We start from the raw sequence: 27,499 nt of genomic DNA on the forward strand, positions 1-27,499 counted from the left end.
GGAAGAGAGAGAGAAACATCGATGCGAAAGGGACACATCGAGTGGCTGCCACCCGCACGACCAACCGGGGCCGGGGACAAACTGCAGCCGAAGTACATGCCCTTAGCGGGAACCGAACCCGGGTCTCTCTGGACCGCAGGCCGACGCTCTAACTGCTGAGCCAAACCGACCAGGGCAAGTTTGTTTCTCTTGACTGAATTAAGTAATCCTCTAAGATTCAAGAGCTGAAACAGAAGTAAAAACACCCAAAGTTTTCATACGGTGATATCTAATCTACTACTACTACTAATCTTATACTATAACCCAACACACTAATCCAATATACTAATGTCTCTTCACAGCTTAAAGAATAACCATGCCTTCTAGATGGCTCTTCTAAGTCATCCTGAGAAAAACCACTCTGACTAAATGAGAAAGTATTCTTTATCATCAGTCTATTCTACTAAGTTGACTTAAAAAAATTTCCTCTTGCAACCAGCTTAGATATAGATACATGTATCTTAATTTGCTATTTATTCTATTTGATTTTCCGGAAGCCTAAAAAGAAAAATAAAGCTATTTCAAGGCTATGTAGACAATATGAAGCTCAGGTCCTTCATATACACATAGTTTCTTACTGAGTCTACAAGACCTCTCCTCCAGAACAGTACTTAAGCCCTCCCTACACTTCTAAATGACTTGTATATCACTGCTTAATTTCTATTTTTTTATTGTCCAGTCAGAGTGGCTCAGTTGGTTGACAATCATCCTGTGCACTGAAAAGTTGCTGGTTCAATTCCCGGTCAGGGCACATGCCTGGGTTGCAGGTTTGATCCCCACTCGGGGAGTGTACAGAAAGCAACCAGTTGTCCTGGCCAGTTTCGCTCAGGGTTAGAGCGTCAGCCCTCGGACCAGAGAAAGCAACTAATCAATGTTTCTCCCTCACATTGATGTTTCTCTATCTCTATCTCTATCTCTATCTCTATCTCTATCTCTATCTCTATCTCTCTCTTCCCCTCCCCGCCTTCCTCTCTCTAAGCATGTCCTCAGGTGAGCATTAAAAAAATGTATTTTTTAATTCATTTTTTTTAAAGAGAGGGGGAAAGAGAGAAATATTGATGTGAGAGAGAAACACTGAAGTGAAAGAGAAACATTGATAGATTACTTCCTAAACGCACCCAACCGGGGATCGAGCCACAACCTGGGCATGTACCCTGACCAGGGATCAAACTGGTGATCTTTCAGTGCATAGGACAATGCTCAACCAACTGAGGCACACCAGCCAGGGCCACTGCTTACTTCTTTAACAAAGAAAGCCAACAGAGTTCAGAATTCTTGAGATTAAACTGCTAAAAATCTTATTATTAGAAACCAAAATGCCTCAAGTTTCTTCAAAGATGATCATTAGAATTCCAAAAAGTGATGACAAAAAAACCAGTGAAAATATTTAGTTCACATTCCTACGTGAGGAAGTTCAAGTCCCCAGGAAAAAGTACATTTTTTTTTTTTTTTTTATCCTCACCCGAGGACATTTCTCCATTTTTTTTTTTTTTTGTTCAGGTAGAGTGGGGGGGGAGAGAAGAACAGAGAGAGAGAGAGAAACATCGATGTGAAAGGAACACATCGAGTGGCTGCCACCCGCACAACCGACCAGGGCCGGGGACAAACTGCAACCGAGGTACGTGCCCTTAGCGGGAACCGAACCCGGGTCTCTCAGGACCGAAGGCCGACGCTCTAACCGCTGAGCCAAACCGGCCAGGGCAAAAGTACATTTTTTTAAATAGAAAATTTTTACAATAAGTGATGAAAGAAATACCTCTTAATTATTTTGCTGTCATTTTAACTGAATACCAAATTGTTTATCTGACAAAAGGGAGAGAAAACATGTAATTTCATACATCAGCTAATTCTTACAATTTCTATTATGGCCAGCAATATAACTCTGAACAATTTTTGAAAAGGACATACCAGTGCAAAATAAAAGGGATATAAAACAAATGACATTTGAATAGATTTCTAATTTCCTAATCCCTCATACAGTGACATTTTATGGCCATTGTGTTGAAATCTTTAGCTGCTGTATTTCCAAACTGTATTTCCTTTGAAAATACAGCAGCTGAAGATTTCAACACAATGGCCAAAAATATGGAAATGCCTAGTGCATTTGCAAAAGTACTAGTCTTGCCCAGTCTGTGTGGCTCAGTGGATTGAGCGTCATCCCATGGACTGAGAGATCCTGGTTCATTTCCGGGTCAGGGCACATGCCCAGGTTGTGGGCTCCATCCCCAGTAGGGGGTGTGTTTCTATATCTCTCCCCCTTCCTCTCTCTCTTAAACAGACAAAAAAAATCAATAAACACTTTTTTTTTAAGTACTAGTCTTCAAACTAAGAGATTCAGGATATAGTCTTAACTATCACTCATCAATCTTGAAAGTTCGAACAAGTCATTAATTCTTCCTCGGCTTCAGATTTCTCCTTCACAAAATAAGGGTCTCTATCTTTGCTACTCAAAGAGCCATCCATGGAACAGCAGCAAAAGCAGAGCCTGAGAATGTCTCAAGAGAGCCTGATCTTGGGCCTCACCTGAGACCTACAAAATCAGACTCTGCATTTTATTTATTTATTTATTTTAATTTATTTTTTAATCCTCACCCAAGGACATTTTTGGATATTTTGTTCAGATAGAGTGGGAGGGAGAGATAGAGAGAGAGAAACATCGATGTGAAAGGGACACATCGAATAGTTGCCACCCGCACAACCCAACCAGGGCCGGGGACAAACTGCAACTGAGGTACGTGCTCTTAGTGGGAACCGAACCCGGGTCTCTCGGGACCACAGGCAGACGCTCTAACCGCTGAGCCAAACCAGCCAGGGCAGACTCTGCATTTTAATTAAGACCCCCCAATAAATTCATAAGTATATTTAAGTTTGAGAAGCACTAGACTAGATGATCTATAATTCTATGTGAAGCTTTCTTCCAAGTTCAAATGTTTCAATCATTTTTCACTGTCCTTATAGCAAATTCCCTATTTATTAGTTATAGTAATCCCTTGCTAAGAAATTTATTATAGCCAGGCTGGTGTGGCTCAGTGGTTGAGCACTGACCCATGAACCAAGAGGTCTCCAGTTCAATTCCCAGTCACGGCACATGCCCAGGTTGTGAGCAAAATCCCCAATTGGGGGCATGCTGGAGGCAGCCATTCGATGTTCTCTCTCATTGATGTTTCTCTCCCTTCCTCTATCTAAAATCAATAAAGAAAAAAAAAATTTTTTAAGAAATTTATTACACTAAATAAACCTCAAGTAGTACTCATTATTAAACAGTTAACAGAAGAAGGGCCTATGGTTAATAATCTTTCTTTCACACCTGCAGTCAAGTTACAAGTCCCTTTTCCATATACTAAATTAAGGCCTCACTAGCAAATTAAGATATGAATACATGTGAACCTCTATGAATCAAGATGTCGCCACAACAAATTTTTTTTCCTCCCAGAAAAGGAAGCATATTTGTACACATAAAGAATTCCTAGCCCTGGCCGGTTTGGCTCAGCAGTTAGAGCGTCGGTCTGTGGTCTAGAGAGACCCAGGTTCAGTTCCCGCTAAGGGCGCGTACCTCAGTTGCAGTTTGTACCCGGTCCTGGTTGGTCGCGCAGGTGGCAGCCACTCGATGTGTCCCTTTCATATCAATGTTTCTCTCTCTTCCACTCTCTCCCTCCCACTCTATCTGAACAAAAAATGGAGAGAATATCCTCAGGTGAGGATAAAAAAAAAATTTTTTTTCATTAAGAATTCCTAGCCCAGCCAGTGTGGCTCAGTGGATTGAGCATCGTCCCATGGACTGAGAGGTCCCAGTTCGATTCCCCATCAGGGCACATGACCAGGTGGCAGGCTCGATCCTCAATAGGAGGCGTGCAGAGGCAGCCGGTCAATGTATCTCTCTCACATAGATGTTTCTATATCTCTCTCCTTTCCTCTGTCTCTAAAAAAGTCAATACAAATTATTTTTCTTAAAAAAGAATTCCTAAAGTAAGAACATTTTAAGGTGAAGTAGTAGAGATATTTATTAGAATAGAGACATAAGCTTACTCAAATTTACAACTGAGTGCTTACTGTGTAAGAAAGCCAACTGAATACTCTTGACTCAACTGCAAAAATGGTTGTCCCAAGTTCAAAATCACAATGAGCAGACAACTCCTAGAGCTGAGGGGTCTTTAACTGTTACATTACATATTTAGAGAAGACAGATATAATTTCAGGTGCTTATCAAGACGAAAAAGTTCTCTGACAGAATCTCTATTCCCAATCTTTAATTTTTAAAAATCTAAATATACTTATTCAAGGACTAAAACTGCCAAGAAGTAAAAGAACAATGCAGGAATCTTTAGTCCCAGAAAATTCAGTTCTAGAGAGAAAAAGGGACTTGGCTAAAAATTGAAAAAGATTAGTTGTTTTGCTTTTTTAAAAAAACTGTAGCTTGCTTGAATTTTCATACTAGTAAATCCAAAATACAACTCTTGAGGTACAAAGAACACTAACATTAATTCCAAATATAAATGATTCAAAGGATGTGACTATCGTTCTCAACAGCAGCTATATTTATCTCCTCCTATGTCTTGTATGTGTGGTTATAAAGGCTTTCTGAATTCAGCATTTACCAACATTTCAGTAGACCAAGAATCTATCATTCTAGAGTTGTACTGTCCAATACATTATTCACTAGTCATATGTGGCTCTTGACCATTTGAAATGTGGATAAATTGAGATATACTCCAAATGTAAAATGCATAATGGATTTAAAAATCTTAGTATGAAAAAAAGAATGTACACTATTTTTTATACTGATTACTTAATAAATATTTTGGACATATTAAATAAAATATATTATTAAAATTAATTTCACCTATTTTTTAAATTTGACTACTAGAAAACTTTAAATTACATATGTGGCTTACATTTATGACACACATTATATTTCTATTGAGCAACACTGTTGTAGACGATCACCAGAACACAGGCACATTTTTAAGGGAGCTTATCACAAACTTTTGTAAGACATTCAAATTCCAAAATCATGTTTTTAGGCTTCAGATATTAAAGCCTGATACAGTTATTTAACTTGATGACATACTAATAATGAAAAATGGTTATCTATAAAGTTCCAGCAATTTTGCAATGCATTCATCACAACACTGAAGTTAAAAACAAAATTTACGGCCTTCAATTTCTAGTCCATTAAGAGGTCATTGATCAGTTTTAGATGACAATTAGAAATTCAATCTTTTTTGTTGCAACTGCTTTTTCAAAGCAAAACATTGTTTTCTACAATCCCTATAACCTTCACATTTCTCTTCCATATTTGGGAAACTGACAGTTTCCTTTTCATCTGAATTCTTCCTCCAGCCAAGCAATCATACAACCTAGGTCTAAGAGTGCCCCTTCCTTTACCATGTCCCACCCTCATTCCCTTCTTCAAATATAAACCCAACTAATGCCAGATATCCTTCACATGGCCCCAAAAGGATCATATTTTCAACCTTGCTATTTTTAAGTAAGATGAAGAGAAACACAAATGGGAGTGTTAATGAAGACTAACAAAAAATGTTTGAGTATTTTGGTAGTTACATGTAAAACCACACGTGAAAACAATCCTAAACCTGGGCATTTTTATTTCATTTCAAAATACTTTACCCCTATAAATAAGCTTTTAAAAAAGCATATCTTTGAGCAAGACACTGTGACACATGAAAAGTATACGAACTTCAAATTTCAGTTACCCATAAATAAAGTTTTATTGGAACACAACTATGTTTATTCATTTATATACTTGCTATGGCTGCTTTGATGCTTACAAGGGCAGAGTTGAGTAGTTGCAACAGAAACGGTATAATTATTTACTATGTGGCCTTTCATATAAAAAGTTTGCCAACCCAATATAGAGAATAATTATCATAATCTATTATTGGCTGGGAGGGGTGTTGCCTTGGGTAGAAAGAAAATGGGGAAGACCCTTCCCCTATCCCTACCCTGACACGAACCAGATTAGCTTTTTGACCTAATTAATATATAGTGGGCTCCTGTATAAGATTCTTTAAAAAGAGATTATAAGGATACATTTAAAAATATGAAAATCAAGAACTTAGTACATGATTCAGTATATACACCAAAACTTATAGTGAACTACGTTACCAAAGAGGTTATAAATGGGACTTCCAGGCTGGTTATGCTATAGATCTTCACTCCTTTATCAGGAGGATCATTCAAGGCCCTTTCAACTATCTGATTCTAAGATGAGTCATCTCTCAAAGATGAAAATATATACTTAAAGACTTTCCTTCTACCATTCAGACGCTATCATATTTTAATAAATAATCTATAGAATATAATTAAAACTTCCTTACGAAGAAAATTAAACCTATGACGTACTAAAAAATGTAGAGCATTCCAAGGCAGCCAATTATCCAGAATATATTAATTATTGGTTATCTTGTCTGGGATTCTTTTTGAGGTAGGAGGGAGGCTATTAAATAAGCACCATGTTACTTTACATTGTTCATTTATATACACATGATGGCAGGCTACTCTCTGACAATGAAGAGACATACAATATACTTTTTTTACCTTAGTAAATTGACTTTGGCTACCAATAAAATGGCTTTTAATGTTCAAATCTTATAAAAGTTTATCAATTATGTTTAGATTCTAGTTTTGCCATAATATCAAAGCAATGTACACTAAACATAGAAAAGTACAAGTCAAATTCCGGGCTCACTTGAAGAAATAATGCTGTACATAACTGGCTGTGTTTCTCAGGTCACCACAGGGGGCACTCAGCTCAGTTCCAAAACAGCAAGAGTGAACCGGTACTGATATATTATTATTAAGTGTCAGTTAACAGGCCATTGACAATTTAAATTCCCAAGGAACAAAAATTATCTTTTAAACCTGTGTATTTTACATACAAATTTGTTATTTGCAAACCTCATGTGAGGATAATAAATGACAATTACTTTTTCATTCTTGTTTTTAGGTTCAAAGTGCTAAATTTATAGATAAATTTAAAAGCAATTTTAAAACCAGCTTTCATAACATATGCCTTAGTAAATACCAAGCCTGATAATACTAGCACTGGAGATAGAAAAGTTGAATTAAAAAGTCATTCCTTTCCCACAGTTTAATCTGGACAGGTATGTGATTTTGCACTTATTATTTCAATATTTATTTACTTAAGAAGGACAAAACAGTTTGGTTACATTAAATCTTTCTCTCTTTGCCAACCCCACCTTTTACTCTGCTATTGCTTCCTAGTATTTTCCCTTCCCATGGGGATTCAAGATTAAGGAAAAACCTTTCTGCCCTCCAATCTATAATTAACTTACCTTTAATTTTTTTACAAACAAAACACTTGGATTTCCCAGAGTCATCTTTTAAAGTTTAGATTCTAAAGCTCTGGTAGGAAAAACAGTTAAGTGGTTTAACCACCAACATAGTGGAGGACTTTCCTCTACTGGTGTTTAATACACACCAGATAAATTAACTGCTAACATAATGACCTATTCTGAGGTCATTTATATGACATCTTAAGACTGAAAATAAATTTTGAATTTCTGCCTCCTCTACAACATAATCTTAAAGCCTCTTAACTACATCAGATGCTGGCATTAAACCAGATAAGTAGCAACCAACAACAACAAAAAAGAAAGGAGAAAAGAAATGTAGACATCTATATCTAAAAACTTACCTTGATCCTGTCATAGGACCTCTTCCATCCTTGTCATATCCCCCACGCCCTCTACCTCCTCCCTGTGACCCGCCATATCCTCTATTATCTTCTCCATACCTACTCACATCACGACGGTCATCTATGAAAAAGAAAATAACATATACATAAATAAATAACCATTGTGATTTCTGACACAGACTTCCCATAACAATTTTATATCACTCTTTAGGTCACACATTATGTCCTTTGGAAAATGACCCATGTGCACAGAACTCAAATGCAAGCCATCATAAAACCATCTGAAATTAAATGTGTTTGGGAATTATATCTGTATCAAATTCTACTTTGCTAAAGTCAGACAACAAAGTGGTAATGGTGATATATAATAGCTTGAGTTAAAGTACAGAACCCTAATAAATTAGATGAAAAACATAACTCAAATCTGAAAAGTTATTACTTTCTTCACTTCGAATATAACCACTGGCCGGTGTGGTGCGGCTAAATGGTCAGAGTGTCAGCCTGAGCAGTGAAGGGTCGAGGGTTCAATTCCCAGTCAAGGACACATACCTGGGTTGCAGGTTCAATCTCTGGCCCCAGTTGGGGTGCGTGTGGGAGGCAACCAATGGATATATCTCTTTCACATTGATATTTCTTTCTCCCCACTCCCCCTACTCCCTCGCTCCCAATATATAAGTAATTCTGTGACAAAAAAAATAAGGTATCAGTATAGCTTACCTTGTGTGTGGCTGTAATTTTCCCTTTGTGAATGGTAGGACTGCTGGTTTTGATTATAGGAATCATGCTGCTGATCATAATTTGACTGTCCATCATATGAACTTTGATGATGATCATAGCCTGACTGCTGGTCATATGAATCTTGTTGACCATAGTTTGACTGATCATATGAAGGCGCTCTTCCACCTTGGCTAAATAGAAATCAAGAACGTGAGAGATTTTATAGGATCACGTATAGTCACTGTAGCAAGCTGACTGACACTGATATAAAAGGCCAACTAGACCTCAACTATTTCTACAATTCTGGTTGGAAATCATTTAGTTCTTTTATCTACAAAGGTGCCACATTATGAGAAAAACCACATACACCTCTGAAAACAGTGGAGCAAAAAAATCACTATGATTTTTACATCTCCTTAAATTAAAAAATTAAAGGTGCCACAAAGTACAGCAATATGTCGATTCTTAAATAAACATGCCACAAGTACTAAGTCCTTTTATTGTTTTTTTTTTCTTTTAATTGATTTGAGAGAAAGAGGGGAGAGAAAGAGAGACATAGAAACATCAATGAGCCCTGGCCAGTTTGGCTCAGCGGTTAGAGCGTCGGCCTGCGGTCCGGAGACCCGGGTTCGATTCCCGCAAAGGGCACGTACTTCGGTTGCAGTTTGTCCCCGGCCCTGGTTGATCGTGCGGGTGGCAGCCACTCGATGTGTCCCTTCACGTCGATGTTTCTCTCTCTCTCTCCTTCCTCTCTCTCCCTCCCACTCTATCTGTACAAAATATGGAAAAATATCCTCTGGTGAGGATAAAAAAAAAAAAGAAAAAAAGAAACATCAATGAGAAAGAACATCAACTGGCAGCCTCCCGCATGCCCCCGACTGGGGATTTGGCCCACAACCTGGGCATGCACCCTGACCAGGAATCAAACCAGCGACTTCTTGGTGCATGGGTTGACATTCAACCACTGAGCCATTATCAGCTGAGCAGTAGTTAAGTCCTTTAAAGAGTTACATTGAAAAGCTCTATATCACTTAATTTTAAAATTATCTCATAATATTTTAGGGACTATTTTTATAGTTATATTTGGAACCTACATACATTCTTCTTATTAATTTTTTTTTAAATTGTATTTACTTAGAAACATTCAGAATATCAACAAAACAGCTGCAACTTTTTTTTTGCAATTAGAGTGGTATTCAGTTAAACACAATTATTTTGTATAGCTGCATCACAGACAACTGAATGTAACTAATCCCCGTGTATAACTAACTTGTGCTGTGCACCAACAAGAACCTGCTTTATTTTTCCATGCCAATATACAACTCCCATATTGTACCAGGCAAGGTTAGTGGCTACTGAAATACCACCAGGACAGGGCTATCTAAAGAAACATTCCATAGTGTGTTAACTATACAAAAAAAGACACTGTACAGCTTAAAAAAAAATCTTACACAGCTTACATTTCAATTTTTTTCTTTATTTTATTTTTTTTAAAACAGGTTTTTTATTTATTTATTTGTTTTTTTATCCTCACCCGAGGACATTTTTCCATTTTTTGTTCAGATAGAGTGGGAGGGGGAGAGATTGAGAGAGAGAGAGAGAAACATCGATGTGAAAGGGACACATCGAGTGGCCACCACCCACATGACCCAACCAGGGCCAGGGACAAACTGCAACCGAGGTACATGCCCTTAGCTGAAACCAAACCCGGGTCTCTCCAGACCGCAGGCCAACGCTCTAACTGCTGAGCCAAACCGGCCAGGCCAATTTTTTTCTTTAAATGGAATTAGCTGTATACAGAGAGGGGTTAAATGTTTTATAAACCAAAAAAAACCTGCACGAAAACCAACTTATTCACCATCACCTTCTTCATCTTTCAGTACATTCTTTTAAATATCTTAAAATTACAATAAATTTTAGAAAACAGTATTCATTAGACTTTTAGTCTGCTGAGGGAAAAAAGGGAATTTCCTTTGTGATGCTATCTTTTAATCTAAAAAGAAGTCTGACTACCAGATAATAGCACTGCTTTATCATCTCTGGAAATTCAAAAAGAAAATTCTCAGTATGTTCTGAGCAATATGACTATTAATTAATTACCTGCTTTCAAGATGGGAATGTTGAAAGGAACACTTACTTGGATTTGAGTTCTAATGTTCACTTTTTAAAAAGGTCTCATAACTTAATAGTCACATCTTCTTCTGCATGAGATGATTAGAACAATCAGTGTGTTTCCCAACTTCCTACCCAAAGCATATCATATCAAAGGTCAGAACCCTAGCACTTCACTTTAAAATGATCTGGGTTCACCCTGACCGGTTTGACTCAGTGGTTAGAGCATTGGCCCATGGACCAAATAGTTGAGGGTTCGAATCCCATCAAGTTGCAGTTTGTCCCCAGCCCTGGTCAGGGTCGCATGGGAGGCAACCAGTCGATGTGTCCTCTCACGTCGTCGTTTCTCTCTCTCTCTTCCTCCCACTCTACCTGAACAACTACAACAACAAAAAAAAAGACGAAAAATATCCTTCGGTGAGGATAAAAATAAATAAATAAATAAAAATAAAGGAGAGACCCAATTTTTCTTTCATGTGTATTCATTTACAGCCAAGAAATAATTTTACAAATAATACATCATAAGTATCAAATGACAATGCTAACAATTTCCACATTCTTCATAACACAAAACTGTGAAATTCATACTCCATCAAAACATTTCTGAAAAAAAATGTTTAGTTAGAAATCTGTTGGTGAAACCTGTTTAATATACAAAGTGTCATTTCCACTGCCCAAAACAATCTGAGTATTTTTACTGTTTCCTTACCCTCCTGATGATTCCGTGTTTTGCTGTCCCTGGTTATTGTAAGACTGCTGACCGTATGAGCTCTGTTTTTGATTCTCATAACCACCATAGGATTGTGAATAACCTGAAGATTAAATAGATATAGCACTTAGTAAAGGTTCTGATATTTTTAATTTGTAAAGTAGCAAATTTAACAAATCAGCCCAACCTGATTGGCTTTGTCCATAATTGGAGTAGCCGCCATAGTTCTGTCCATATGAGGAATCAGTAGGTTGCCCATAGCCAGAATAGCTCTGAAATTTAGGTAAATATAAGTTTCATCATCTACTTAAGATAAAAATAACTATGTATGAAGAACACAATTTATATTTTAACCTACTTGTTGTGCTTGTCCATAACCTTGATTGCCTTGATTTCCATAAGAATAACTGTAAAAAAAAAGAAAAGAAATTTGCTAGCATTTAAGTTTAAAGAACCCTATCTTTATCTTCAACTTTCAACTCAAATACAAGCTACTTTACTGAGAAACTGTCAATCTGCCTGTCTCTTGAGTCTAAATTGAAAGGTGAGGACCAAACACTCCTAACGACATAAATAAAGTCATTCCCAGACCTTTTAAATGCCAAACACCAAAAGTTTTGCTTTGACAGTCTCCCCAAAATAAGACAAACTTCAACCAGAGTTAGAAAATCCCAAAAGAAGTATGCTTGGGAGGTCGGGAGAAAGGGATAATAAGGCAGCAAGACCTGTAACAAATATCTGACACAGAAAAATAATGACTGTCAGTTAGGGCTTTAATCAAGTTAGCTATGGTCTGACAGATTAATTTCTTCCTATCATTTGCCTTAAACCTGCCTTTAACTTCCTAGAAAAGGCACAGGGTGGCACTAAAGGTTTAATTTTTGTGCTTTTGTAATTAGAGATATGTATATCTTCAGAGTATTATCATAAAAAAGTTATTTTGTATCCCCAGAGTCAAAACATAGCCTGGCATATAGTTTGACTGAATAAACGTAACTTCAGATTTGACGTGCCTTTAGTTTTAAGTCACATAAGCGCTAACAAATCAGAAACAAACTTTCTTAATATATGCCAAAGAAAGAAACATTTGCCAAAAAATCTTATCATTTTAGAGCTATCAAGTGCTAACAGAATTTAAATATACAAAATCTATTTAATTGAATAAACATTTGCTAGTTGTCTACTATGAGATTAGCACTATCCTATGAGAATGAAAAAATTAAGTCCATTTTCATGAACTGTTATCTGAGATGCTATTCTGAATATCTCACACTGAACTACAAAGCATTTACAGTATAAGTTGAAGGCTGTATTTCTGGTAAACATTCACATAAAAATAGACTTTTCTTTTTATTGTGAGCATAAGAAGTCTTTTATAAATGCTAAACATTTATATTATAGTGCTTCTAGAAAATCTGTCCCAAAAAACATATTAGCATATTACAACACAATAAAAAAAAAATGAAATGCTTTTTCTAAGAACCTATTATAGTTCAATTGCTTAAATCCTTTTCTTTTTTTATTCATTTTTTTATTGATTAATTTTTGTTACAGATGATTCTCCTTTTTTCCCCCACTGATTCCCCCCTCCCCCTCCCCTCCCTGCCCCTTCCCCAGATTGTTGTCCATGTCCACTGTTAATGCATACATGCGTATAAGTTCTGTGGTTCATCCCTCCCCCACCTCCCCCCTCCTTAGGGGATTGTCAGTCTGTACCCCGCTTCCGCGTCTCTGGGACTACCCCATTCCTCAAACTGTTATGATCATAAAAATATGGAACGCTTCACGAATTTGCGTGTCATCCTTGCGCAGGGGCCATGCTAATCTCTGTATCATTCCAATTTTAGTATATGTGCTGCCGAAGCGAGCACGCTTAAATCCTTGTTTCTTTTAAAAATTTTCCAAAGAAAACAATCTTTATGATACTTATGAGATTGGTTTTAATCTCTAGGAAGCATCTATATTTACTGATTCAAACAGCCTTTTAAAAAAGGAAGAAATGTTTTACAACATTTATTTACATAGGCTGACTCTTTCCCCTTGCTAAGCTAATGTTTAACTTTCTTAAGACATCTAGATATCAAATCTCAAGTGGGAAAACCTAAATTCAACCTTTATCCTCAGTTCTATTCTTTTATGGTATTATTAAAATGTGTGTATACTTTACCTTTGCTGCTCACCCCCAGACTGACCGTAACTTCCAGAATCTAAAACACATAAAAAGAATTTTAAATCTGATTTAAAATTATGCTTCCCTGAAAGACTGGCTTTAGGTCTTACAGATGAAATGTGTTAAGAAAATGTCATAAAGTAACTACAGAAAAGAAAAACTAGAATTTAAAAATAATGTGCAAGGAGAAATCTGTACAAATAGTATTTACTGTTTACAGTAACTATATCTTTGAAAACAACAACTATACAAAACATGTCCTAGTGGTCACAAGAATCAAGTGAACAAATACAAAATAATCAGTGAAAAATCCATCCTTTTAACAAAACTCAAAAGCTCAAGTTATATTACCTTTATATGCAAAAAGACATGTTAAAACTAACCAAGAACAAAAACAGGGAAGACACTGACAAGACAAATCCCAGGATGACATTTATTTCCATATCCTCCCCAGCCCAACATCTATACCATTCCCTTGTACTGGATAGCTTTGGCTGTCCGCAGCAACAAAAACATCTGTGAAGACTTGGTAAAAGCAGCTGTTAGTTGTTTACAACTTTACCAAGCTTTCACGGTCTTAGCCAATTGATATACCAACTCAGCAATCCCTCTGAGCATCCTTTTTGGCAGTAAAATCTACCAAGGCAGGCATAAATTGAGTAACATATGCCAAAAACAGGGGGAAAAAGTGTATTCTTCACACTTCAAAATGTATGTTTTATCAAAAACTTCAGAATAGGCTCTATCCTTTAGGCTTCTACTCAGAGTCAAATGAATGACCTAAGTTTATTAGTGATGAATAAGACTAATGTATCACAATGTCTAACTGCTATGCTGTACACTGGAAACCAATACAAAAGAATGTTGAATGTAAACTGTAACTAAAAAAATTTTTTTTTTGCCCGGCCAGTGTGGTTCAGTAGATTGAGCATCATCCCATGCACTGAGAGATTCCCCGTTGGATTTCCAGTCAGGGCACATGCCCAGGATTGTGGGCTCCATCCCCAGTAGGGGGCGTGCAGCACCCAATTGATGTTTCTCACACTGATGTTTCTCTCTCCCTTACTTTCTCTCTAAAAATAAAAATATAATTTAAAAAATAGTAATAATTTTTTTAAAGAGTAATATTATATGAAACACTTTCAAATGCAAAAAATGATTCAGAGTCAAACTGCTGACCACTAGGCCCAGCCTCATCCAATCTGAAACAGAACCATGTTGGACAGTTCTGAAAACCAACCAAAAATCAAATCAAATCAGTGACTTTTTTTTATCTTCACCTAAGGATATTTTTCCATTAATAATTTTAGATAGACTGGAAGGGAGGGAAAGAGAGAGAGAGACAGAGGCAAACATCAATGTGAGACACATGGACTGTTTGCCTCCCACATCACCTCGACAGGGACCGGGGATCAAACCTACAATCCAGGTACATGCCCTTGTCCAGGAATCAAACCCAAGACCCTTCAGTCCGAGGGCAGATGCTCTAACAGCTAAGCCAAACTGACAAGGTAGTGACTTTTGTTTTTTTTTTTGGTACGTGCCCCTAGCGGGAACTGAACCTGGAACTCTCTGGTCCGCAAGCCTACGCTCCAACCACTGAGCCAAACCAGCCAGGGTAAGGCAGTGACTTTTTCATTCAACTCATATAAAGCTACAATATGAAAACATTACTGTTCAAGTGGATGACATCAAATTTGGCACTTTTCTGCAATAGAGATCTCCAATCAGACTAAACAAAATTTATTTTAAATCCTTACTTTTAAGAATATTGAATGCAGTCCTGACATGAACTACTTCTATGAATGTGAAAAACATAAGGCTGAAATAAAAAAGAAAAAACTATCACTGCTATGCCCATAATAGTAAAATGACTATAGATTTATAGCTAACCAATAAGAAAAACATGAAAAGGATCTAGAACCTAACTAGACCATAGAGATTAGATGCATCTATCAAATGAGAGAAAAAGTTACCTAACCAAATCAGAAACTGAAAATAACTATTGGGGGGGGGGGGGCGGCAGGAGCCAGGTGTAATGTGAGTAAAACATAAGATACTCCAGAGATACATGAAACTAGGTTAAACTATATCGAAAGGCATGAATGTGGATTCTCCAAGATCTCAGTACATAAACCTTCGGCTCAGGCAAAATTATTGAAGTGCACAACACATAGGTCATGTGTCCCTGGCTCAAATCTAGTATTAAGTCCTTAACTATAATCCATTCACTTCAGCCCTCTGAAATTATCTGATTTCTTTAGCTAGCTGACTTTAAAAGTACAGAAGGGATAGAAATAAGCACATTGACCAATAAGTCTGACCCCTAGTATAAATACTTGAGTGAAAAAAGTAGATGTTTTATATTCATCAGAGAAAAAAATTTATAAATATTATTTAGGGCATTTCAGACAACTGCTCATTATGAGTTCTTGACACTTGAGCCTTGTGTCTGGACCCATGAATTACTTAGAAGTACTTTTATTTCCAAGTGTATAGGGTTCATTCTTTTTCTTCTAATTGTATTCCACTGCAGCCAGAAAAGGTATTTCCTGTATTATTCCTAGTATTTGTTTGGACTTGCTGTTTTTTTGCTGTTTCCCCTTGGTAAATATTTAACTTGCATAAATGTCCCCTATGTGCTTGAGAAGAACTGTGTATTACTGTTAAATGAATTTCCTAAGTCTATATAATGATACTTCTTGATTTTAAAAATATCAATCTTGTAAAAATTATCAACCATTTATTAATTCTTCCATTTTCTCTTCAAACTCATATTGGATGTGACAGGACTTCTCAATCCACTTGTCATATTTCTTAATCTTTCATTTTTCATCTCTATATCCTTCTGAATTGAATTCTGGGTAAATTATATCCCATCTATCTTCCACTTTACTAATTATTTATTCTGCTAGGTCTGCCTACAATTCAATTTATCCTTTTTTTTTCCATTTCTATAAGTTGTACTTGGTTCTTTTCAAATCTATATGTGGCTTTTCATAACATCCTGGTCTTAGGGTTGATCCCTTTAGGTTTTTAATAATTTTAAACATACTATTAACTTTCAGATTATTATCAGGGGTTCTAATCCCATCTGTCACTAATTCTTATTTCGGTGTATTGTTTGCTAGAGTTCTGCAATTTTTTTACTGTGAAGTCATCTTTTCTAAGACATGTTTTGTTTTGTTTTTCCTTAAGATTCCTTGTGACCTAGGGTGTAAAATTTCCTCCAGGAAAAGGTTTTCCATTTGTTTCTACCAGCAACTCCAAGGTTATTACCAACCCAGAACAAGATTTTTTCTAGATTTCTTGGTTTAAGGTTCTCGGTCCCCATACCTAGTTAAATATACACCCAAACTGCATGAAGCACAGGTTCCTTTACGAATTCTCAGAACTTTTTCATTCAGGGTCCAGGCCTCCTGGTTATCTCTTATGCTGCTAGGCACAAAAGTATTTTCTAGTTCATTCTTTCACCAAAGGTATAGTCCTTCAAACATCCAAATCTTATGTAAGAGTCTTAGGTGCCACCTGGCCGGTGTGGCTCACTGGTTGAGCATCGACCCATGCACCAAGAGGCCACCAGTTCAATTCTTGGTCGGGGCACGCGCCCAGGTTGTGGGCCCGATTCCCAGTGGGAGGCATGCAGGAGGCAGCCAATCGATGTCCTCTCTCATCTATGTTTCTGTCTCTCTCCCTCTCCCTTCTGTTCTCTCTAAAAATCAATGAAGAAAAAAAAGTCTTAGGTGCAATTGCCTGGCTGTAATGGTCTCAAGGACTCATCTCCTGTCCTTGTTTTTTGTTAGTTGAATAAAATCCAGTTTCTAAATGACGAGACCAATACCACCCTCCTCTCCAGGGCAACCAAGTTAGCTCTACACCTACCATAATAGCTTTAACTTCATTTCTGGTAGCTGGGGTGTGTCCCCTACCCATCCGCCCCACTTACTTTTGGTCAGTTCTTACATTTTTAGGTGTTTTTAGATAGAGGATTTTCCAAGTTATCTTGCTCTGTCATATTGCCAAAATAAGAAGTATCTTGACTTTGTAATTTTATATGTATAATTAATATTAGATTTATAATTTTAACTTGAAAGGTGTAAAATAATTCACATTTATATACAGTATTTGAACGTCTGAGAGTCTGACAATATTTATCATTTTGATTTGATTATGTAAGTGCTTATATTTTATTAGATTTTATAAGTCTGCCCTGTCAGGCATCTGATGTGGTTGAGTCAACCTGATAGATTAAACTTATACATGTAGTTTTGAATGTTTAAAGGACTTAAATAAACCTAATGCCATTAGTTGTTTAGTGGGAGTTAACTGTTAAATTTATTAACATTCTGTCGAAGAACAAGTCAGAAGCATTACCCCTATTTTTATACAGTGAAAGGTATTATTTTATACAAGTTACAAATGTACTTTTATATGTGACACTAAGTATAACTTAAAGATTCTAGCTTCAATTAATTTAGACTTGAGCAATTTTTAAATCATTCTTTTCATATGTGAAAGCCAATCTTGATATTAAGAAATTTAAATTACAAAGTGACAAATACCTGGTGTCTTGGTAATTTGAAATAGTACTAATGTAAACCAGTTCACACACTTCACACACTGAAAACCTTGGATTTTACAAATGGTAAACCCCTAAATTTTAATTTTCCAAAAAAGCTACTTACTCCTATAAAATTAAGCCATCATTTTATACCAGTAATTATACTGACAATCAAGACAGGCCAAGTTTTTAATAAGCACTGTATCCACTGAACGCTGATAAATTTCTCCACGATGATTGGAAAGTATCTTTTTTTAACCATGGATGGGTTGCACACCCTCCTGAGGGTATAGTTCTATGTACTTCTGTGGAGCTTTACCAGACTTCATCTCAAATTATGAACCTGGTAAAAGATGTACCAATGTTGCTCTGGCCAGTTTTGCTCAGTGGTTAGAGTCAGTCCACAGACCAATGAGTCATGGGTTTGACTCCAGTCAAGGGATCATGTACCTCGGTTACAGTTCGTCCCTGGTCAGGGTCACGGGGAAGGCAGCCAGTAGATGTGTGTCTCTCTCCCATCGATGTTTCTCTCACTCTCCCTCTCCCTCCCTCCCTCCCTCCCACTCTATCTGAAGATAAATAGAAAAATATCCTTGGGTGAGAATTAAAAAAACAAAAACAAAAAAATGTACCAATGTCTACTTTATAGTAAGAAATTATTTCTTGTTTGAGCAAGGATTACATAGAAACTGAAATAAGAGCTCAAAGAGGCTCCCTCCCCCAAATGATAGTCTGGCTTCCTAACATCAATGTTAGTCTAAGGAATGTTTATCATTCTCCTGTCCAACCATTCTCATTAATTTCTTTCTTGGCCTACTACTTCCTTTTTGTCACATTTCCATCATTCTACAAGACTGGATTAAAGGGGGTGGGGTGGAGCTGTTTTAAATACCAACAGGTTCTCCCTTAAAAAAATGTAAAAGGCCCTGGCTGGTTTGGCTCAGCGGCTGGAGCATGGGCCTGCGGACCAGAGTCCCGAGATAGGTTCCGCTGGGGGCATGTACCAAAAAAAAAAATAATGTAAAAGACTTATCACCAGTCATTTTCATCCCAGCTACATGGCTTTAAGGAAATGTTCTGCTTTTGCACCTGAAAAGTGGTATCCAACTCTCATGATGGTTTCTAGCAAGTGGACAGCTGGGTCTTTGCAGCCTGTGATGCACCCAATGACAGAGGACCTTGTGCGGTCGGCTAGGACTGCTACATCAAGAGAACGCCCATATTCCAGACTTTATGTTCTGGGTTAGCAGGATCTAAACTGGCTGTCCTGAAGAGACCAAGTCCTCTTTTTCTCTTCCACACAACGCCGGTGCGAAGGGGGGGCCTTCTATCAATTTAAGTGCTTCGTGAATGACTACCTTTCTTTGGGCTATGTTTGCCTGTCGGTAATAGTAAAGGCTCACTTTCAAGCTCTTGTTGGAGATTTGAACGGAAAAAAGAGCAACGGGAAAGTAATGACACGGGTGAAAAGGAAGCTGAATTTTATACAAACACCCTCAATTGGAATTCGGCTCGTTACGACAGAGGAACGACGGTAAGCAGGATGTCGTGGAATGCAACGTCCTTTGAAAGGGCTCCCAGGACGTCAAGGCCCCCACCTGATGAATGAGGGAGTCAGAAGGCCCAGCTCCACTTCACGGTTGGGTAAACTGAGGTGCGAGGCGGAGAGACGACTGGCCCGAGGCCTCGCTGAAACATCTGAGGCGGAGCGGAGAACCAGAAGCACCGATTCCCAGGCTGATGCTTTAATCACAGGCTCCCCCCGCCCCTGTGATGGCGTAGACGGCCTCCGCCCCCCGACTCACACACCCTCCCCGGGAACGGCACGTCGCCTCAGGTTCCAAGGACGGAGCCAAAAGACAGGGGCCCGAAGCGCTCCTGCCGTGATTTGCAGACGGAGAGCGTTGGGAGCGTGCGTCCCTCCAGTCCAACATGGCGGCGGCCGCGTCCGCGCCCCCACCCCCAGCCTCCCTCAGGGCCGGAGGCTTTTGCTCGGAGCCCTCCGGTGGGCGGGAAGATGGCCCAACCCCGTAAGGCCCCTTCTCGCCGCTGCCGCTGCTCGCTGAAGGAATCACCTACCCGACATGACTAACGGCCGCGGCGCGGAGCCCCCACAGCCCGCCGAGAACAAGGAATACCAAAGCCAGGCGGCAAGGCGGCCGAAGGTGTACTGAGGGCGGAGCAGCGGGCGAGCCCGACTGCGGGGTCTCGGCAGCCAATCAGAGTACAGTGGACGGTACCATAGCCTTACGGCAGGAGGGGTGACTCTGTACTAGTACCAGCCTCCGAATTCTGAGGACTTCGGAATCCCTGTTTGTTCTCCCCTCCGTGAACCGTACCATTATTGAGAGGGAATTGAGTAGAGAAAGTACCATTGCCGCGATCAGGGTGGGGGGAGGAAGCTGAACCTGTTCGCTCTGTCCTGATCTCAGTCCTATGTTCTATTTTACTGGGTCTGAAAGAATTTGAGGTTAGGAAGCGAAAAAGGAGAGACCTTGTAAACACAGACTGTTTGGTTAGAAAATGCCTTTCTTCCCCTACAATTTCGAATGGTATGGCCTCGTTCGCTTTGCTTGGAGTGCAGACAGCTTGAACCGCCGGGGGGCGTTCGGGGTCGACGAGCTCGGCGACGGAAAGTCGTGACGAGCTCAGGTACCTCCCGGATCGTCAGGACTAGCTTGTCAAGTAAAAAAAAAAAAAAAAAAAATAGACTACAGGGTAACGCTGGAACAAACGTGTGCATTAAAACGAAATCACACGCGGACGGGACTCGGAGGGGGCGGGATGGGGTGCCGAGTTTTCGTTGTCAATGTTATCATCATCCCCAACTCTTAATTGTCAGGCACCTGGCATTCTCTCACTTCATTCTCACGAGAAGCTGAGGGACTGCCGTCCTCCTGGCGCAGAGGATAAGGCGGGGTTCACCGACTCCAGGTCCCACAGCCGGTACATGGCCAACGTGGAATCTGAATCCTGGGAACCAGAGACCTTAAGGCCGCTGGAACGCTGGAGTGCGGACAGCGCGCAACGCCCCGGGCGCACACGGACATTTCCCAGGGGGGCGAGGGGCGAGGGGGCAAGCGGGGGTGGCGCGCAGAGGGGCCCAGCGCGGGGCAGTGCTTCGGTCTAGTTGCAAAACGAGTGATTCAGTATGTTCGGAGTTGCCCCGTGAGGGGAGAAGGGGAGGCGGGGAGGCCAGGAAAGTAACTGTGACCTTGTCAAGTACCAGAGGGTCTGTGCTTCACCTTGAAGGCGGTGGGAACCCTTCAGTGGGGAATTTTGAAAGAAGATCCAAATGTTCATTTGGGGGCTGCACTATGAAAAAAATGCATAAAGATGAAAGGTGCCTAAAAACAGGAAGGCCGGTTAGGTAGCCAGTGCAATCATTCTGGGGGGGGATTATAGTGGCCTGGGCTTGGGTTGCAGCTGTGCAGATGGAGGTAAGTGAAGAGATATTTAGGCAGTAGACTGGGAAAGACCTGGTGACCGAGGTGGATGGGAGAGTCTAGGAGAGAGAGAAGCCTGGGGTGAATTCTGTTTCCCACGTAGACAAGTGTACAATGGTGGTGTCATTCACTGTGCTGGGGAACGGGAGGAGGAGGAACAGGTTTCGCTGGGAACAGTACCTTCAGGGTTAATATCTTCAGGTCAGAAAAAGGGTATGAGGTCATCTCTCTTCATTACACCAGCAGTCACTGCGCCTTCAACTCCGGCTGTAGAAGGTCACAGAGCTCTCTAGACAGGTTCAAACAAGCACGGCTTAAGGAATAAAAAGCCTTGAATGACTAAAAACAACTTAACTGTTCAGCTTACCTGTTGAGGAAGGCAACCCAGAAGAGGACAGGGGCATGTGCAATAAGTAGCATGAGGGAACTGGGTTTGGAGGGAGGAGAGACTTCCAGGTTATTCTTCTTAAGTTTTTTAGAATTGAGTTTGGTTTGGGGGTGGTTTTTTTTTAATCCTCACCGGAGGATATTTTTCCATTTATCTTCAGACAGAGTAGGAGGGAGGGAGAGAGAGAGACCCAGAGAAACATCAATGTGAGACACATCGACTGGCTGCCTCCCACACGACCCCAACCAGGGCCAAGGAGGAACCACAACCGAGGTGCGTGCCCTTGGCCAGAATTGAATCCCAGTCTCATTGGTTCTCGGGCTGACACTCTAACCACTGGGCCAAACTGGCCAGGGTGAGTTTTTTTTTTGTTTGTTTGTTTTTCTTTTTTAAGGATGGGAATACAGAAAGTATTGCTCATCATCAACTCCTTAAGTTTGTACCACCATACATCAATATATTTATTCATTCATGCGTGTATACATTCTTCACTCAGCTGCCATCTCCTGATGTCTACTAAGTGTCAGGTCCTAGAAAGCCCTGAAGATAGAAAAATAGAAAACACCATGGTCCCTGCTCTTCAAGAACTACAATCTCATAACAGGGACAATATAAACCTGTAATACCAATCAACTACTACATGCTCGAATTGGAGGATAAAAAGGGTGCTATGAAAACACAGAGGAAGAGCAGCTAGCTACTTTAAGGGTGGAGGGGAGGGGAAGGGGCAAGGGGGTTTTAAGGAAGGCTTCCTGCAGGAGGTAACCTCCTAAACTGAGCTTTGGAGAGCAGGAGTTCACCAGGGGGTGTATATCAGGAACAGCATGCTCCAAATGGAAAGGGCTGTATTTGCAAAGACTAAGAGAGCAAGTTCTGGGAATTGCAATTGGATTAGTCTGGCTAGTCTGTAGAGTTGCAGGGGTGGGGAGTGATGATAAATGAAGTGAAAGAAGTAGGCAGAAGCTGCAGCTTAAAGAGCCTTATGCGGCTTGCAGAGGAGTTTGGATATTAAATTTAAAACAATGGGGAACTGCCCTGGCCGGTTTGGCTCAGCAGTTAGAGCATCAGCCTGCGGTCTGGAGAGACTAGGGTTCGGTTCCTGCTAAGGGCCCGTACCTCGTACCTCGGTTGCAGTTTATCCCTGGCCCTGGTTGGTTGTGCCGGTGTCCCTTTCACGTCGATGTTTCTCTCTCTCTCTCTCTCTCTCTCTCTCTCTCTCTCTCTTCCTCTCTCTCCCTCCCACTCTACATGAACAAAAAATGGAAAAATGTCCTCGGGTGAGGATGATTAAATAAATAAATAAATAAATAAATAAATAAATAAATAAATAAATAAAACAATGGGGAACTTCTGGATGGCCTGTGACATATAGGTATTAATGTTATCCACATTTTGTAGATGAGAACACTGAAGGTAGAATACCAAGTTCACACAGCCTATTAAGGACAGAAGTAGAGCTCAAATCCAGGTCTTTGGACCAAGTCCAGTGTTCTTTTTACAGTATCCCTGGTCTCCCAACCTTGAAACAGGGAACTCCTCCCAGGTCTGCACTGCTTTGGGGCTTTTTTCCAAGGATCCTGCTCTACTACAATGGGACTCACAGATTGAATCCTGTGCCCTCCTGCCTTCCAGAGTTTTGCCTGGAGGTGATTATTTGCAACAGAAGTCACCCAGTCATTCTTCACACTGTAGGATCCTGCTCCCTCTACTATCCTGACCTTATTCTGCATATTTAGAGAAGACAACAGATACCTATTACACATCAGCTTTAGCAGAATGTATCTCTGAAGGTCTTGGTACTGGGCCTGTTTGGTCTACTCCTTAAGTCCTCACATAGGGAGCTGACCCCTTTCAGGCTGCATTTCAGTTTCAGAGATCCCTTCAGGCAGTACCTTCCAACTAGAATCAGCCCATGGGTGTCCTGTTGGGAAAGTAGATAGTAGAAGAAAGAGAAGATCTAGGGTTATTACTCCCTACCCCTCTCTGCCATGGGGGGAGAGGGGGAAGGTGAGGTAGGGTCTCAGGCAGCAGCTGTCTTCTGCAGAGCTCCAGTTTCCATCCTTGACTCTGGCTCCTAGGCTCCAGAAACCCCACTCCTCCCTTTATTCCTCCAGCCTATGGCTGGTAGGGCGTATAGCTATTGTTTTAAAAAGAAAAGAAGAAACAATAGGCCAAAATAGAGTCACTTTTGCTAAACCACAGCACCAAACCAAAACTTAATAACAAACCTAATTGCAATTTCAGCCTCTCCCAGGAGTGGAATTTTAAGCCAATCAGTCTGGAATTTCCTGATCCACACTAGAAAGGTAATTTGCCCGATAGGCCCCCTGCCTTTCTCTAGGGCAGTGATTTTTAACTGGTGTGCCGGAAGAATTTTTAAAACATGAAATACCTTACTATTTAGTCAGAGGCACTGACCTCTTTTGCCTTAGATTGTCAAATAAAAGAATGACAACAGGCAACACAATAGCTGTCCAGTGTAAATGAATCAAAATTATACCTATTTTGTCAGATCAACAAAAATTTATTTATTGATGTGCTGCAGAATTTTAAAAAATATTTCTATTGATTTTTAGAGAGAGCAGGAAGGAGAGAAACATCAGTCAGCTACCTCCTGCACGCCCCCTACTGGGGATCGAGCCTGTAACCGGGGCATGTGCCATGACTGGGAATTGAACCAGCAACCTTTTGGTACACTCGACAGTGCCCAACCAACTGAGCCACACCAGCCAGGGCATGTGCTGCAGAATTTTAGTAATTAGTTTATGTGTGCCATGAGATGAAAAAGGTTGAAAATTGCTGCTCTAGGGGATAGTGTCTTTGCCTGAAATAATCCACTCTTTTTTAAAAATTTTTTATCCTCACCCGAGGACATTTTTTCATTTTTTGTTCAGATAGAGTGGGAGGGAGAGAGAGAGGGACAGAGAAACATTGACGTGAAAGAGACACATTGAGTGGCTGCCTCCCGCATGGCCCTGTTGGCCCTGGTTGGGTCAGGGCCAGAGACAAACTGCAACCGAGGTATGCACTCTTAGGGGGAACCAAACCTGGGTTTCTATGGACCAAAGGCCAACATTCTAATCGCTGAACCAAACTGGCCAGGGCTGAAATAATCCACTCTTAATTTAGTCCTACCTTTTTTCTTCCTATAAAAACCTATTTTGTACAACTCATTCAAGCACCCTTCTAGCGAATTATGAATTGCTTAATAAAGCCAATTAGATCTTCAAATTTACTCAGTTAAATTTTGCTTTTTAACACTATTGATAATTTCTGAGCTGCCTTCATTCCCTGTTTGGCTTACCAACATTTCCACCACTGGTGTAGGGCCTTGTGGGACTCTCTAAGGACTGTGAATTGACTTAAAGTGAGAGGGGAGCCATTTATCAGAGGCCTTGCAGAAACTGACCTATTTTACCAGGTTTACTCTGGCTGCTGTCTTGAGAATAGACTATAGTGGACAAAAGAGGTAGCAAGGAGAGGTCATTGCTCCTACCAGAGTAAAAACAGACCACGATGATTTTTGCCTCTCTTGTGAAAGCCTGTGGAATTCGCAGTTGTACCACATAATTCCAGTATTGCCTACCTGATTAGAGGCCGATTTGTTCTCTAGTTGAGTTGCATAGTTCATCCCTGAACCCTTCAGTGCCTCACACAGTGCCTGAAACAGTAGGCACTAAAGAAGGACGAGGAGGATGAGGAGGTAGAAGAGGGGAAGAGAGAGAGAGAGAGACAGAACCTTGTATTCCTTGTATTAAATGAATGAATAAATAAAAACGGGAGAAGTGGCATGACTTGATGACTTGTCTCTCTCACTTGTCTGCAGACTGCTCAAGCTCAGAGACATTATCTAGGACTTTCCTAGTCTCCCAAGTGTTTGGTGAGTGTTTGCTGAAAAACTGACAGCCTGTTCTGTGCCAGGTGCCACAGGCTGTAGTAGCCATCAAGGTCCTCCCACCGCCCTCGGAGGTGTCCCTCACTGCTCCTCCAGCCTTCCTAGAGAGCAAATCTACCACAAACATTACTCTGAGGCTCCACTTCGGCAAGGGAAGGCTCCTTGTAAATGACCGGGCTACCCCTCCTCTGGACAGTGGCAGGCACTTCCTGTTTGGGGTGGAAAGGAAGCAGACAGTTTCCTGTTAGCAGGTCTTTTGAGCAAAGCTGCAGATCCTGAGCAGGTTCTGGCCCAGCCTTTCAGGCCAGATGCCTGGCAGTAAGATAGCCTTTATGTGGAAGGGAAGAAGGGCACAATGCCAAATTGGCCAGGCTTTTATTATGCTCCTTGCAAGTCTCCTGGGTCCTGGTGTGAGTAAAAAACAAACCAGAAGAGGCTGACACCCTGCAAACTGTGATGAGGGTTGGGGGAGATGGGATGGATCAAAGCCAAAGAGAGCACTGCCTGGTGAGTAGGTGCTCCTGTGACTATCTTAGGGCAGGCTTGTGTATGTTTGGATGTGAGCACACTCAAGTGTGAACCTGTGTGAAAAATGCACGTGTGTGTGCACTTGTTTCTTTTTTTTTTTTTTTATCCTCACCCGAGGACATTTTTCCATTTTTTGTTCAGATAGAGTGGGAGGGAGAGAGAGAGAGAGAGAAACATCGATGTGAAGGGACACATCGAGTGGCTGCCACCCGCACGACCAACCAGGGCCGGGGACAAACTGCAACCGAGGCACGTGCCCTTAGGGGGAACTGAACCCGGGTCTCTCTAAACCGCAGGCCGACGCTCCAACCGCTGAGCCAAACCGGCCAGGGCTGCACTTGTTTCTGTGCACTCAATACCCAGCACTTGATAAAATTTAACATTTATTAATTGTCTAGTTTGCTCCCCATAGCAAACCAGGGTACTAGAAAAGGCAGGAATTATTGTTGCCCCATTTTAAGATGGCAGAAACTCAGAGAGGTTAGTTGACTTGCAAGTTTCAACAGAGTATGAAAAAGCCAAGATTCAAACCCAATTCTGTCTTGCTCCAGATTGCTTGCTTTTTCCAGTCCCATATGAGCATGTGCATGTGTGTGTATATACTGGTAGGGAGGTAGGGAGGTAGGGAGGTATACTTGTGAATGTGACCCAGATTGATGAGACCACATCCACATGTTCTGGAGAGAGGAAATTTCTGTTTCAGAGGCAGAAGTGATCGCTAGAAAATCAGGACTTCAAGAACTGAATCACAGCTAAAAATGCACAGAGGTTATGGGTCACTAATGAAGGCAAATTGTTACAGCTAGAGACCTCAAAACTCTGTGGAAAGCCTCCTTTCAGCTCTCCCAAGCTAATTTCATGTCTTCATTATTCCCCTTCTTATTCCTATTATTGTAGTTTTTGGAGGGTGATCATTCTGTTAGTGCCTTTCTTTGAAGCCCAGAATTCCTTCTGATAAAATCTGCTTTGTGTTCTGCACACTTCCTGGGGAGGAGGAAGGAGCAGAGACAAAGTTGATTGTTTCTCATTTATTAAGAGAGAAACTGAGGCCCGGAGGGGCCTTGTCCAGGTCTGCACATCCTGCCTGATTCAAGAGGTCCTGGTCAGGAAGACGACTCATTGGCCAGCTGTTGCCTTCTGTCAGAGAAGAAGGAATGGCCCAGGCAGCTGCCAGCCTGGGCAAGCAACATGCCCAAGCCCTGGCTTGAGTTCCACAGAAGTCCACTCCACTCTGGGAAGGCTGGGAGATACTGTGG

The 27,499-nt window shown here is 40.5% G+C and overlaps 1 protein-coding gene and 1 non-coding gene across 3 annotated transcripts in view; both read right to left on the reverse strand.

The window, feature by feature from the left end:
- TAF15 (TATA-box binding protein associated factor 15) overlaps window positions 1-20,160 on the reverse strand; it is a 36,465-nt gene extending 16,305 nt beyond the window's left edge. The window contains exons 1-9 of one of the 2 annotated variants that reach the window (XM_036268978.1): window positions 20,066-20,145; window positions 19,585-19,684; window positions 15,186-15,247; window positions 13,423-13,462; window positions 11,614-11,662; window positions 11,443-11,527; window positions 11,256-11,358; window positions 8,435-8,625; window positions 7,718-7,838 (exon numbers count right to left, since the gene is read on the reverse strand). In XM_036268978.1, coding sequence (XP_036124871.1) covers window positions 7,718-7,838; window positions 8,435-8,625; window positions 11,256-11,358; window positions 11,443-11,527; window positions 11,614-11,662; window positions 13,423-13,462; window positions 15,186-15,247; window positions 19,585-19,684; window positions 20,066-20,072 — 758 coding nt within the window. In that variant the 5' untranslated portion in view covers window positions 20,073-20,145. Of the gene's footprint in view, window positions 1-7,717; window positions 7,839-8,434; window positions 8,626-11,255; window positions 11,359-11,442; window positions 11,528-11,613; window positions 11,663-13,422; window positions 13,463-15,185; window positions 15,248-19,584; window positions 19,685-20,065 lie in introns of both variants that reach the window. The other variant, XM_036268979.1, reaches the window with a different exon arrangement.
- Window positions 13,023-13,126, reverse strand: LOC118635205. Its single transcript, XR_004960528.1, has one exon. It is a non-coding gene; the product is annotated as a U6 spliceosomal RNA (small nuclear RNA).
- Window positions 20,161-27,499: the final 7,339 nt, after the last annotated feature.

Source organism: Molossus molossus, unplaced genomic scaffold (assembly GCF_014108415.1).
Source record: "Molossus molossus isolate mMolMol1 unplaced genomic scaffold, mMolMol1.p scaffold_m16_p_19, whole genome shotgun sequence".
NCBI classification, from domain to species: domain Eukaryota; kingdom Metazoa; phylum Chordata; class Mammalia; order Chiroptera; family Molossidae; genus Molossus; species Molossus molossus.